Genomic DNA, 15,466 nt, shown 5'->3' with positions numbered 1-15,466 from the left:
AAAAATAAATAAAACGACCCGGAGAGATAGCACAGTGGTGTTTGCCTTGCAAGCAGCGGATCCAGGACCAAAGGTGTTTGGTTCGAATCCAGGTGTCCCATATGGTCCCCTGTGCCTGCCAGGAGCTATTTCTGAGCAGACAGCCAGGAGTCACCCAGAGCATCGCCGGGTGTGGCCCAAAAACAAAACGAAACAAAAAAAATAAATAAAACAAACAAACAAAATCTATTTTGCTTTAGTTAAAAAAACCCAAACAACACAAAATAACTGAGTTATATCTAGGCATTACTGTCTCAAACCCCAATCCTTCACTCATCTCTTACCAAATGCTTTCTATCTAGATTCAATAATAATTTGAAGCTCTAATTGCTACTGATTCTTAAGTTAATATTTACAATCTGATTTCTCAAATGCTCTTTCAAACTTTCGTGCAAATGTCAACCTAATACCTCTACTTGAATATATTGATAGTTCAAAGTGATTACACAAAGTATGAACCCACTGACCTCACACTGAACCCCAATCTATGCATTTCTCCTTAACTTATTAAATGTATTCTTTCAAAGATTCAAATAGAATATCTGAGTGATGATAAATTTCTCCTTTATCCAAATAAATCAACAAATCAACCCTCGCTATTACCTAGAATCCCACATTTTCCTTCTTATTGGCATGCCGTCAAAACCAACCATCACTACTTGTCAAGGTGTCTACAAAAGTCTGTCTTCTCATTGTCAATTGGAGCTTTCTTTCACATTGGTGCCTCTCAATTTATTTGACATGGCAAGCAAATTCTTGTCTACTACTTCTTTCCTCATGTCTAATTTCCTATGGTCTGCAATGTTCTTAAACTTATCTCATTACATCTGACTCCTCACAGGTCTCAGTTCAAATTGTACCCATCTAGAGAACTTCTCCTTGCCTACCTTTGTATAAAAAAAAAAGCTATCTCTCTTCTTCTTCCAGCTATATTTTCTACATTGCCTATTGAATTCTATAAAGCATTAACTGTATTTTTTTGGGAGGCCATACTCCTTGGTGCTCAGGGGTTACTACTCCTGGCTCTGCACACAGAAAGCATTTCTGGCAGGCTTGGAACTATATGAGATGCCAGGGATCGAACCTGGGTAAATGACATGCAAAGTAAATGCCCTGCCTTACCTACTGTGTTATTGGCCCTACTAACTGAATTTTATAAAATTGTTTTTGTTTACCTGGTTACCAGGTCTTCCTTAAAATACAGACATAACAAATTTTTTTGGGAGGGGGATCATACTCAGCAGTGCTCAGGGGTTACTCCTGGCTCTATGCTCAGAAATTGCTCCTGGCAGGCTAGGGGGACCATATGGGATGCCAAAATTTGAACCTCCGTTCTTCTGCATGCAAGGCAAATGCCTTACGTCCATGCTATCTCTCCGGCCCCAGACATAAAGAATTTATCCTTGGTTGTATTATTAATGCTATGTCTCTAGCCTAGCAGAATAGCATCTAGTAAGAACTCAAAATTATTTACTAATTAAATTAATAAACAATCATGGCAATATAACTTGGGGCTCAGAGCCCTAAATTTTATGCAAAAAATTATTAGCCTTTTTGTTGTACATTTTTCTTTAGAAAAATCAATGCAAGCCTAGAAAATTACTCCCAGAAACCATTTCACTACATACACTTTTCCAAAGACTATTGAAAGCAAGCACATTTTACTTCTACTTTCTGTTGAAATTTCTAATACTAATGTGAGAGGAAACTTATTTATAATTTAACAGTGTAAAATCTAAGAACCAAACTACCCAAAAATGATCTAACCATTTAACAACAACTTTGACTACTACCCTGAATTCTGTAATATAACCATATTTCATATGTCAAATGAAGCACTCTGAAAGCAGAATAAGGAAACTATAATGCTTAGCATTGCTCCATTATAAATGTGGTTTCCTGAAACCAGAAGATAAGGTGAAAATCTATCTTCTTCTAGAAATGACTGTTCAGTGAAAGTAGAAGGAAGAAACTAAAATGTTTAGCATTGCTCCATTATAAATGTGGTTTTCTGAAACCAGAGAATAAGGTGAAACTCTTCTTCTAGAAATGACTGCTCAGGTACAATAAAAGACAGAATATATTGTTTCCATTTTCCTCTCCAATTCCTAAGAATCTCATATACTTTAAGAGACTTTACTCATCTTGATCTCATGAATAAAACATTAGTGCTAAAAAGACTTTAACAACCAGGAAATAATTCTGAGCAATTTTTACTTTCCTCTTGGGAACTATTATACTGGCCCACTACTCATGAGGGACAAGAAGCAAGGAACTTCATAAAACCCTTCTTTTTGTAAGCCAACTTGGAGCTACTCCAGGAGTAAGACTTTTGGGGTTCATGTGTATGTTATTCTGATGAGGGAAGGGTAGTATGCACAACAAGAAAGAGAAAATGTTTACAATGCTCTCTGCACTGACTTAACCAACTGTGGCCTGAATGTTACCTCTCACATTTTTTTTTGTTGTTTTGTTTTTTGGCCAAACCCAGTGACGCTCATGGGTTACTCCTGGCTATGCACTCAGAAATCGCTCCTGGCTTAAGGGACCATGTGAGACGCTGGGGGATCGAACCATGGTCCGTCTTAGGCTAACATGCCTACGCCCTGTGCCACTGCTCCAGCCCTACCATTCACATTTACACATACCAAAAAGGTAAGAATGAGCACTCAAAGGAAGAATGAGTGGTCCACATACCCTGGAAATGTTACTCCCTACCTAAGGACATTTGACAGCAGATAGTCTAAGTCATTAAGGGAAAAAGAAGAGAGTTGATTTTGGCAACAATGCAAGACAAATGCAAAATGGATCAAAGGCCATTGAAGTCCTGAAAGTGGGACCACTTCCCACTATAATTGTCCCAGTGGACCTTTTCTCTCACTTCCAGCAACAAGCTTCCTACTAAGAATAATTCACTTGTTCTTCATTTCTATTGCTTCTGAGCATTATTCTCCTTCTATGCTTCTTTATATCCCACATGTAAGTAAGACAATTGTATGGATCTTTCTCATTCTGACTCAAAACCATACTCTAGGATTCATCCATGTATCAGCCAATTTAATGATTTCATCTTCTCTTATGGCCTAATAATATTCCATTGTGTAATATGTACCATAGCTTCTTTATCTGATCATTTTTCATGGACACTTGGGTTATTTCCATATTCTGCATAGAGGCAGGTTGGAATGCAGAAGGAAAACTGGGAACATTGGTGAATGAAACTGGACATTGGTGAAGAGATTAATGATGAACATTGAATGCCTAAAACTCAATCGTAACTACCTTTCTAATTCATAGTAATTCAATTAAAAAAAAAACACCCATTTTTTTTCTGACCACACCAGGCAATGCTCAGGGGTTACTCTCGGCTCTCCACTCAGGGATTATTCCTGACAGTGCTTGGTGGACCGTACAGGATACCAGATATTGAACCTGGGTTGGCTGCGTGCAAGAAAAATGCCCTACCCACTGTACTATCCCTCCGGTCACTAAAAATAATTTTTCTAAAACAAAGGACTGCAAAGCCCCACCCCCAAAAAAGCAAAACCAAAATACCCCTGTAGATGCCTTTGTATATGCAAGCAAGAAAACTTTCATACCAAACTTCATACAAAAATCTTAAAGATCATACAATTATCAATATACAAATATACCTCACATTTTCAATTCCTTATAGCCATTGTAGAGAAACCTAGAATCAGTGAGTTATAAAGAAATCCAGTGAAAGTAAACAAAAAGATTTTTCTTTTTCCTTCATCCTTTTATATCCTACAAGGCTTTTTTCTAGATAGAAATACACAGAAAATTATTACTCATGTTATCAAAAGCTCTTAAAATAAAATTATTCATTGAATGTACAGAAGCATATACTGAGACTTTCTAATAACCTGTGATAATACTCCAAAGATAGACCCGTTTCATTATAATCACTAAAAAGAATGAATTGAGTTCTAGGAATTTCGAGTGACTCATACTGTTTCCATCTATGGTAAGCTGTTTTTATATACCAACCGAAAACTGTTGTAAGCTTACCTATTTTTTTAATTTCTTCAGCAAAGTATGGGTCATTCAGATCAACATCAGAAGGAAGTTCATCTTCATTGTCCTCTTCTGTAAGAGCCTTAACATTAAATGCAAAAAGTTTATTTCATTGTCTATATAGAGGAAGAACAATGGTACAATAGTGCAATCAAAAATCAAATTTTGGGGGGGGGGTTGGGCCACACTCTTCGGTGCTCAGGGGTTACTCCTGGCTTGTGTTCCTAGGAGGCTAGGGGAATCACATGGGGTGCTGGGGAATCGAACCTGGGTCTGTTCTGGGTTGGCTGCATGCAAGGCAAACACCCTACTGCTGTGCTCCTATCTCTATGGCCCCTTCTGAAAGCAAGTTTTAAAATATGGAATTGATTTATAACTTTTTTTTAGAAATCAAAGCAGATTATTTTTTTTAAATCTACAACTATTAGAGGAAGTCACATACTTAGATATACACCTATAATAAGAAAGTAACTTCATGACACAAAATTGTGGGCTATCTTTTAAATTATTTTAAAATTCATTTACTGGTTGAGAAAATACTTTTTTTATTGTGAAAGTTTAACATTACAAAAGTACTAAGAACAGCATAAAAAGTTTCTTGTTCTCACTATGTACCTTAAATATTACTGTGAAAGATTCATAAGTGACTTTGGCCACAATAAAAATTATTTAAAATAGTTCCTTGTTCTAATCATGCAATTTTAACAAATTATTTTGTCTTATTTATATTCTACTTTGGAAAATTCTTGGTTTACTTTATTTATTTATTTATTTATTTATTTATTTATTTATTTATTTATTTATTTATTTATTTTGGTTTTTGGGCCACATCTGCCGGCCACTCCTGGCTCGGCACTCAGAAATTGTTCCTGACAGGCTTGGGGAGACCATATGGATTACTGGGAATTGAACCTGGGTCAGTCCCCAATCAGCTGCATGCAAGGCAAACACCCTACTGCTGTGCTATCTCTCCAACCCCCTGGTTTATTTATTTATTTATTTATTTTTTTGTGGGTTTTTTTTGGTTCACACCTGGCAGTGCTCAGGGGTTACTCCTGGCTCATTGCTCAGAAATTGCTCCTGGCAGGCACGGAGGACCATACGGGATGCTGGGATTCAAACCGATGACCTTTTGCATGAAAGGCAAACACCTTACCTCCATGCTATCTCTCCGGCCCCGCCCCGGTTTATTTTTAAACAATTTTATTAATTTGTATTTAAAACACTTTTAAAGAACTAAGAATTTTTTTCACCATACTACTGTAAAAGATCTAGCAATAACATGTTTAAACAAGAATGCCATTCACCACAGCCTAACATGAGTTTGAGCCCAATGTGTCCACTTATGTGTCCATGTGAAATTTTTTTTTCAATATAATTGAACCTCCATATCTTGAGCTCCTCATTCTCAGTTTCAATCAATTGTAATTGTGGCTCTAAGGATGGTGCCTTTATGGGAATGGGGTATCTCTCCATTTTCCAAACACTTCAGAAGTATTCTGAAATTAATCTCCCTCACAGATAAAAAGAACCATTATGATTGAGTTTAGGAAGTCCAAAATTAAATCAAATTCTCAACCGAGAGGGGCTCAGGGTCTTTTATTTTACCCCTATGTTATTCAAGTGTCAAATGTTATTTATACTATATATAAATATACATATATCTATCTAGTTACATATTTCATTGGTTTTTATTTATTTATTTATTTATTTATTTATTTATTTTGTGGTTTTTGGGTCACACCCGGCAGTGCTCAGGGGTTATTCCTGGCTCCAGGCTCAGAAATTGCTCCTGGCAGGCACGGGGGACCATATGGGACGCCGGGATTTGAACCGATGACCTCCTGCATGAAAGGCAAATGCCTTACCTCCATGCTATCTCTCCGGCCCCTGGTTTTTATTTATATTTGCTTTGCAGGATAGAGGTTTGAGTCCCATATGCAATGACAGGGATCACACTGGAGTTGGCCATGTATAAGGCAAAAGTCTTAACCCCTATACTGTTTTTACTATCCTTCTGGTTCTTAATTGCTTTAGACTTAAACTACAGTTAAATAAATTTCGCACATAAACACATTCATTTCTTCCACAAAAAATTCTCAATATAAAAACCAAAGTCAAGGATAGGGAAAGGGGAAATATATATTTAACTTGAAAAAAAATCTCAAAAACTTCTATATAGAGAAAATTAGTAGAACTGACGGGATCTACTAAAATCAATTAAAGATAAAGGCTGTAGTCTAAACAAACTGGGAAACCAACATATGTATTTTCAGTGTTGTTGAAAAAATTCATCCCGAGGCCAGAGAGATAGCATGGAGGTAAGGCGTTTGTCTTTCTTGCAGAAGATCATTGGTTCGAATCTCAGCGTCCATATGGTCCCCCGTGCCTGCCAGGAGCAGTTTCGGAGCCAGGAGTATCCCCTGAGCACTGCCGGGTGTGACCCAAAAACCACAAAAAAAAAAAAAAAAAAAAGCAAAACGAAAAAATTCATACCAACAAGAGGAAAGAGAGAGCAAAGAAAATAATACAGATTAGTTGGTGACGGTCTCATAAAGTGAAAATTTTATTAAGTCCCCAGAAGAGCACACTTGTAAATCTTCACAATGGGAAATAAAGATGTAAAAATACTTGATTCATGTTAAAATTACCTCTCTATATATTTTCTTTTTTGGTTTTGGGGCCAGATATGGTGGCATTACTACTCAGGGGTTACTTTTGGCTCTGAGCTCAAAAATCACTTCTAGCAGGCTTGAGGGACCATACAGGATGCTGGAGATCGAACCCAAGTCACTGCGTGAAAGACAGATGCCATACATGCTGTGTTAACACTCTGGCACTTATACACAAATTTACAAGGAAAAAAAAGACATATATCTACCTTACAGTAGTATCAATTGTTTTATATCTAGAGATCCATTAAGCAAGGTATTTTAAGGCAGCAAGAAGATATGAAATATCAGAACACTGTAATAAGCAGCTTAAAGTGACTCTGGTTTTTCTGGAGCATCATTTTGCAGTCTTGGTAAAAATTCTAAGTATAAAGGGTTCCACCTTTCCTCTATGTCCTACTCCAATAAATGATTACACTGTGTAATAATGGATGAAGAGTGCCTGGTACCATCTACAAATGGTCACTGCTCTATAACAAATGCTTTAGTAATTCTCATTGATACCTTCTGTTTCTTTTTCAGTTTTTTTTTCTCTTTCTTCTTCTCTAAAAATTGCTCCCAAGGGGTCAGTTTATCCTTTCCTTCCAATTTGTTTTTGACCATTTCTTCTGCACTTTCTTTAAGACCTGAGGGAAAAAAAACACATAGTAATGTTTAAAATGTATTTCCATTCACTTAAAAAACAAATAATACAAAAAGACAATCTTTTCCTTAATTTCAGAAGAAAAATATTCGCACAACCCTGAAATTTACTGCGTGAGTCATCATCTTTAAAATCAAATGAACTGGGCATCCAAATAGGAAAGGTAGAAGTCAAGTGCTCACTGTTTGCAGATGACATGATACCATTCTTAGAAAACCCTGGCCAGAGAGACAGCATAGCAGTAGGGTGTTTGCCTTGAATGCATCTGATCCAGGAGGGACCCGGTTTGATTCTGGGCACCCATATGGTCACCCAGCCTGACAGGGTTGATTTCTGAGTGCAGAGCCAGGAGTAACCCCTGAGCACCGCTGGGTGTGAACCAACAACCAATCAATTAATCAATCAATAATGTTTATTTTTTTTAAAAACAAAAAACCCTAAAGACTACCAAATAGTTTCTATAAACAATAGATTCATATAGCAAAGTGGCAGCCCAACAAGCAAAAATCAATGGCCTTCTTTACACAAATAACGATAGAGAAGAAATGGACATTAAAAACAATCCCATTCACATTAGTGGCATAGAAACTCAAATACCTTGGAGTCAACTTAATATACAAGGTGAAGGACATATACAGAAAAAACACTGCTTCAAGAAAAAAGAGAGGCTGGAGTGATAGCACAGTCATACTGTGTTTGACTTGCACGAGGCCAACCCCAGACAGACCTGGGTTCAATTTCTGGCATCCCACATTGTCCACTGAGCCTGCCAGGAGCAATTTCTGAGCACAGAGCCAGAAGTGGCTCTTGAGCGCCATAAAAGAAGACACAATGAAATGGAATCACCCTGTTCATGAATTGGGAAGATTAACATTATTAAAATGGCAATATTCCCCAAAGCATTGTACAAATTTAATGCAATTACTCTAAGGATACCCATGACATTCTTCAAGAAGTAGATCAAACACTCCTGAAATTCATTTGGAACAATTATTGCTCAAGAATAGCTAAAGCAACCCTTAGGAAAATGAAAATGGGAGGCACCACTTTCCCCAACTTTAAATTGTATTACAAAGCTATAGTCATTGAAACAGCATGGTATTGGAATAAAGACTGACCCTCAGATCAATGGGATAGTCTTACTGAGCATCCAGAAAATGTTCCCCAGACATAAAATCAATTAATCTTTCATAAAGGGGCAATAAACACAATGGAGAAAGGGAAGCCTCTTCAAGTAGTGTTGAGAGAATTGGTCAGCCACACGCAAAAAAGCTAACTTGGAGCTCCATCTAACAATGCATAAATCTCAAATCCAAATGAATTAATGACTTTGATATCAGACCTGGAGCCATAGGTATACAGAAGAATATAGGTAAGACATTTTAGACATTGAGACTAAAGTCATCTTCAAGGAGAAAATACCACTGTCCAAACAAGTGGAAGCAGAGATAAACAAATGGGACTATATTAAGCTGAGCAGCTTCTGCACCTCAAAGGAAACAGTGACTAGCATACAAAGGACACCCTTGCAATGGGAGAAACTTTTCACCCAATATCCATCAGATAAGGGGCTAATATCTAAGATACAAGGCACTGACAGAACTTAACAACAACAACAACAAAAATCTAACCCCAACAAAAAATGGGGAGAAGAAATATAAATGGCCAAAAGGCATAAGAAAAAATACTTCACATCACTAATCATCAGGGAGATGCAAATCATAACAATATGGTACATTTCATGCCACAGAGACTGGGACATATCACAAAAAACAAGAATAATCAGTGCTGGCGAGGATGTGGTTCTTCCCACAGTGAAACTCTTATTCACTGCTGCAGGAAAGCCGTTTAGTTCAGCCTTTCTGGAAAACAATATGGACATTCCTCAAAAAACTGAAAATTGAGCTCCCATATGATCTAGCAATACCTCTCCTAGGGATATATCCTAGGAACACAAAAACACAATACAAAAATGCCCTCTGCATGCCTATATTCATTGCAGTGCTATTTACAATAGCCAGAATCTGGAAACAACTAAGATGCCCTTCAAAAGATGAACGGCTAAAAAAAACTGTGGTACATACACACAATGGAATATTATGCAGCTGTCAGGAAAAATGAAGTCATGAAAATTTCCTATATATGGACAATCATGGAAACTATTATGCTGAGTGAAATAAGAGGGAGAGAAATATAGACACAGGACAGTCTCATTTATCTGTGGGATTTAAGAAAAGTAAAAAGTATTGTAATAATACCCAGAGACAATAGAGATGAGGGCTGGATGAATTGGCCCACAGTTATGAAGCTTACCACAAAGAATGGTGAGTGCAATTAGAGAAATAACTACACTAACCCCTATCATGACAATAGTAGTGAGAGAAAGAGAATGCCTGTCTCGAAGACAGGCAGGGGGTATGGGGAAGAGGAAGCTTGTACTGGTGAAGGGGGTGTACTTTTTATGACTGAAATCCAACTAGAACATGTTTGTAATCAATGGTGCTTAAATAAAGATATTATAAAAATATCAAATAAACCACTAAGATTCCATTCATAGTTTACATCTTTCTGAGCTACTGATTGCTTCTGTATTTTCTCAAAGTATTTGTTTCTTCTTCTTTTTTCTTTTCTTGTGGCCAGAAAAAGCTTGATAGTATAGATGAAAGCACCATGCTAGAAGATCTGAGTTTTACCAGCAGCACAACATGCTCACCCTACTCAGACACCCACTTCATACCACATGTGTAGCCCTAGGGGTCTTCAGCCATGCATCGCTACACCCGAACACCTAAATGTTAGGTGTGCACTGCCAGGTCAAATATAAGTGGAAGTATCCCCAAGGCCCTCAAAAACCAGTAAAGAGGGACCTCCCAAAATCCACAATATAAACAAAACAATTTAAAATGGCAGAGCCCAAGCCTAGCACTGTTTGAGTCTGAGTTTGACCACAGGCACCACAAAACAATTTAAACCAAAAACTATTCAAAATGCTTAAGAAAACATGAGATAATTCATATGACCTTCTTTGACACAGTCTAAATTCTGCTAAAATAAAAACAGCCTTATCAGATGTTAGACCTAAAGCCATAAAATACATTGAAGAAAACCCAGGCAACATTCCACTACATTAATTTCAGTGGTGTGTGCATCTTTGGGGCTATAAACAGCCAAGAAAACAAAAGCAAAAGAAAACAGGTAGGGGCTAAAGAGATGGCTCAAATGATGTATAAGCTTAATATAGTAATGCTATGAGTTTGCCTTCAAGTACTACATGTTGCTCTAGCATCGCGGGACCAAGCAGTTCTGCATTGCTGAGTGGCTGCAGGTATAGTCACAGCCCTGGGAGCCTCTCACACAACTTCTAGTGAGTATGGCCCCATATTAAATAAAGAAAATCAAATAAAAATGAGGTTAGAACTAGAGAGATAGTACAGGAGGTACACTTGCTTGCATGTGACTGAACTTGGCTCAATTCCCAATATTACATATGGTCTCTTAAGTACAAATAGGAATGACTCCTTGAGCCAGTCAGTAGTAGTAACCCTTGAGCATCACTGGGTGTGATCCAATCCCAGCCCCCAATGTGTGACTCTACCAAACTCAAAAGCCTTTACACAGTGAAAGAAACTAACATTAAAACACAATTACAGGGGCCGGAATGATGGCTCAAGAGGTAAAGCATCTGCCTTGCCCGTGCTAGGTTAGGACGGACTGGGGTTCGATCCCCTGGCATCCCATATGGTCCCCCAAGATAGGAGCGATTTCTGAGTGCATAGCCAGGAGTAGCCCCTGAGCATCACTGGGTGTTGCCCAAAAAACAAAACAAAACAAAACAACCCAAAAAACCCCTCAAAATACCAAAAAAATAAAAATAAAAAAACCCCACAATTACAAATTATAGTCTACTAAACAGAAAAAAAAGTATACATCTGACAAAGTAAAAATCCCCAGTACATAAAGAATTTATAAAACTCATAATAGCCTCATCAAGAGAAAAGATGAAGACACTTCAAAAAGACATACAAATGGCAAACAGACACAGTGAACAAAGGCTCATTATCATAAACAGGAAAATGCAAATGACAATAGATATCACACCTCATAACTGTGAGATTGTGCTATATCAAAAAGGCCAGAAATAAGTGTAAAATGGGTTGTGAAGGTTTAAAGAATCTTCATTCACTGTTGATGTATATATAAATTTAGCCACTACTATGAAAAACAGTAGATTATTTCAAAACATTAAACATATGCCTACCATTTGATCTAAGAATTTTGCTCCTACAAAACTATTCCCAAATACAAAACACCAACCTAAAAGTTATATGCAAACCTTCGTTAACTGTTGTGCTATATGTAATAGTCAAGACCTGGAAAGAATCCAATGCCCAATGAAAGACAGACAAGGGGTGGGGGGGTCAAGAATCCCAGTGGGAAGGTCTGAGAAAGCAGAGTAAAGAAGCTTGACTTGTACATGGCTGACAATTACTTGATCCCTGGCACCACAATAGTACCCCCAGCATTAAGCACAATGAGTATAACCCCCCAAATTAGTAATATATAAAATAAAAAAATGTTGGTTTGACTTAGAATGAAGAAATGCATAGTCAATGAATAAAATCTAAAGCTTTGAGCTTCAGATTCCTTATCAGAAAAAATGATGCTGGCCTAGATCAGAAGCAAGCAATTTGCTCATTCCACATATATACCTCACTCCCCACCCCAAGAAAATATTTGATGCAAGCCCATATATAGAAAACAACTAAAAGTAGTGTTTTTTGTCTTGAATTAAACAGCTGAAATAGATGACCTCTAAGGTACTGTTTTGTTTTTAATCCAAGACTTAAATTTCTGTGACTTAGAAAAGCATAAAATTATATGCATACTCAAGGTATGTAGTTATGACATACTGCTGTAGGATCTTTGATTTACTGGATTCCAAATAAAAAACATAACTCCAATTAAAAAAACCTTTCTTGGGGCTGAACAATAGCACAGCAGTAAAGGCATTCACTTTGCACTCGGCCAATACAGGATGGATCCCGGTTCAAATCCTGGCATCCCATATGGTCCCCCAAACCTCCTGAGTGCCACTGGGTGTGACCCAAAACCAAAACAAAAAAAAAAACCAAAAAAACAAAACAAAAAAAAAACAAAAAACAAAACCAAAACAAAATTTTCTTACAAGAAAAACAATTCACCAAACACTGCTAGGAGAAATGTGGACTGGATAAAACACGTTCAGCTCTCTACTTAATCAACAGATAAACAGCACCTAGAGAATGCAAGCTGATATCCTCATTTGAAAGAAAGCAAATCTGACAACATAAATTAATTTCAAATAACAAAGCAAATCAATTTAGATATTATGCCTTAGGGTCAAGCATTAATCCCTTTAGTCTCAAATTCTCAATGCACAGCATTGCAATATTAGAAACACTATTTAAAGTATTCTATTGAGGGCCAGAGAGATAGCACAGCGGTAAGTTGTTTGCCTTAGACGCAGAAGGACGGTGGTTCGAATCCCGGCATCCCATATGGTCCCCCGAGCCTGCTAGGAGCAATTTCTGAGCATAGAGTCAGGAGTGACCCCTGAGTGCTGCCGGGTGTGACCCCAAAACAAAAAAATAAATAAAATAAAATAAAGTATTCTATTATAATTTCCTAATAAGGAGTTTATTACTTCAAAGCACAAAATTAGGCAATATAATTAAAGCTCATTCACCACCAAAATGTAGTCTCTAGTTAAAAAAAATTGTGGCGGGAGACACACCCTGAAATGTTGGTGTGGGGCACTGAAGGTGCCCTAATCCCGTCTCCTTTGCATGCAGTACTAAAGATCAAACCTGGAGACTAACACATTCCACATCTCTGGGCCAGATTAATCCTGATGCTTGAAATTTATTTATTTTTAAATATTTCTTTAAGCACCATGATTACAAACATGATTGTAATTGTGTTTCAGTCATAAAAAGAACACCCCCTTCACAAATGCAATATTCCCATCACCAATGTCCCTCATCTCCCTCCTCCATTCCCCCACCCCCATTCTACTTCTCTCACTGATATTGTCATGATAGTTGTCAGTGTAGTTATTTCTCTAACTGCACCCACCACTCTTCAACTCTGCTTCCAATTCCTGTTATGGTCTCTTTTATAAGTCTAGAGCATTGGCTAGATGTTTCTAGTATTAATGTGTAGTCTGGATGTGATGCGTCTTGGTAATCTGGGGAAACACTGATACCATGACAACCTGATACATAAATCTTTGGAATCTTTCAGAAAAGGTCCAAGGCAAAACAAAATACATCACTCCCAACTTCAAAACTGATAAGCACTGTGGCCAGAGAGATAGTATAGCAGGTGTGTGTGTGTGTGTGTATGTGTATGTATGTGTTTGTGTGTGTGTATGTATGTATACACACTAACGCACAAACACATACATGCATATATATAATGCACATACATATATGTGCCTTACACATGGTCAACCAGGATTTGATCTCAACATGGAGCCCAGCCAAGAGTGATCTTGGAGAAATCCTCCAGCACTGACTCAAAGGCCAACTGCACTGATACAGCAGGTTTTACCTTTTCAGATTACTGATATTTTGTTTGGATCAAGTCATTGCTGTGGAGAATTTGCATTGAATTTGTTTGGATCAGGTAATTGCACTGAGAATTTGCATTGAAGAGCAGTGACTATTTAACTAAAAGGCAATTTCAATATAACTGGGTTTTTTTTCCAGCATGCATTGTAAGCAATATGAAGTTCATATACTATGTGCCAATAACTCTAGTTAGGCAAATAAATATTAGTTTTAGACATTCCCAAATAACCTGTGTATGTGAAGACACTTCCAGAAATGACCCCTTGATAAGAATTACTGTGCTGGGGCTGCAGAGATATAACAGTGGTAGGGCATTTGCCTTGCATACAGCTGACCCAAGAAGCAGAGATTTGAGCTACCCAACCTGCCAAGAGCAATTTCTGAGTGCAGAGCACTGATGGATGTGACCCAAAAACAAACAAACAAACAAAAAAGAATTACTGTGCTGAACAATTACTGTGAAAGCATTTGTAAAAAAAAAAGGAGTCACTGGTATCATATAAATGATGATGTGCTTGATTATGAAATGTCAGTGTAACTTTGTAAGATTCATATAACTTTGCCATTTTTTCCAAGTAGATCAAAAGGAGCTAAGTCACCTTCTTTTGTTTTCCATAATATTTAGCATAGAGCCAAATCCATAGTCAATACTTAATAAAAACTTAATTGGGCTGCCTTGAAAGAGGGGTTTTTAGTTCAAGCCAACTGTTTGATCTTTAATGTTTGAAACATTTTCTTTCCAAAAGAAAATGAATCAAAATTTTAGAATCCAAATAAATGGTCTTAATGCCAAAATGATTCACGTGAGGCTTTTTGAAGGCTCTACAGCTTAGAAAATTCATGAAACATTTTCAAAATATTATATATTTTCCCAGTATTTATGACAATAAAGGGACAGTATCTTCAGTTAAATATAGTTTGATACTTTGCCTGGCTCTTACTTAAAACACCAACATTATAGAATGACAAACACATTGCAATGAATTAACACACTGTTGGGGACTGTGACTTGTTTGAAGCCATTTTGCTATTCTTTCTGCCATAAGTCCAGCCTTTCACTATAAAGGCTACATGCAGTCTTGCTGTAAGTTTTTGAGCTATAGAGAAAGGAATGTGCAGCTGCAGGATATAATTAACTCTAGCCCGGAGGAGAGCAAAGCTGCCTGGTACCGTTATCAGAAACTAGGCCTCACTCCTTAAGACCACATTCCGGAGTGAACTAGGCTGTTATCAATAAGTGTATGCTACATTGTCTGTTCAAGATCACTGAGGCAAGCACATCTTGCACCACCTCCTGATAGTCAAGCAATTAGGAATGCAGCTAGAAGGTCACTAGAAATTTCCATAGCAACAACACGTTCATCATAGCTTGAAGGTCATCCAGCCCCCTAGCCCACTGCCCACTTCCTTATTTAGAGAATGCTTTACTTTCTTTGTTCCTTGAAACCTGAAATATATCCTTG

General features: G+C 37.4%; 1 protein-coding gene across 1 annotated transcript in view; it reads right to left on the bottom strand.

The window, feature by feature from the left end:
- The window catches only part of ESF1 (ESF1 nucleolar pre-rRNA processing protein homolog), a 67,195-nt gene that overhangs the window by 14,368 nt on the left and 37,361 nt on the right, over positions 1-15,466 (bottom strand). The window contains exons 9-10 of the mRNA XM_049774377.1: positions 7,254-7,375; positions 4,072-4,159 (exon numbers count right to left, since the gene is read on the bottom strand). Coding sequence (XP_049630334.1) covers positions 4,072-4,159; positions 7,254-7,375 — 210 coding nt within the window. The remainder of the gene's footprint in view (positions 1-4,071; positions 4,160-7,253; positions 7,376-15,466) is intronic.

This window comes from Suncus etruscus, chromosome 6, assembly GCF_024139225.1.
Source record: "Suncus etruscus isolate mSunEtr1 chromosome 6, mSunEtr1.pri.cur, whole genome shotgun sequence".
In the NCBI taxonomy this organism is placed as follows: Eukaryota; Metazoa; Chordata; class Mammalia; order Eulipotyphla; family Soricidae; genus Suncus; species Suncus etruscus.
The sequence above is the reverse complement of the archived record's forward strand: the minus strand, read 5'-3'. Positions and strand labels throughout refer to the sequence as shown.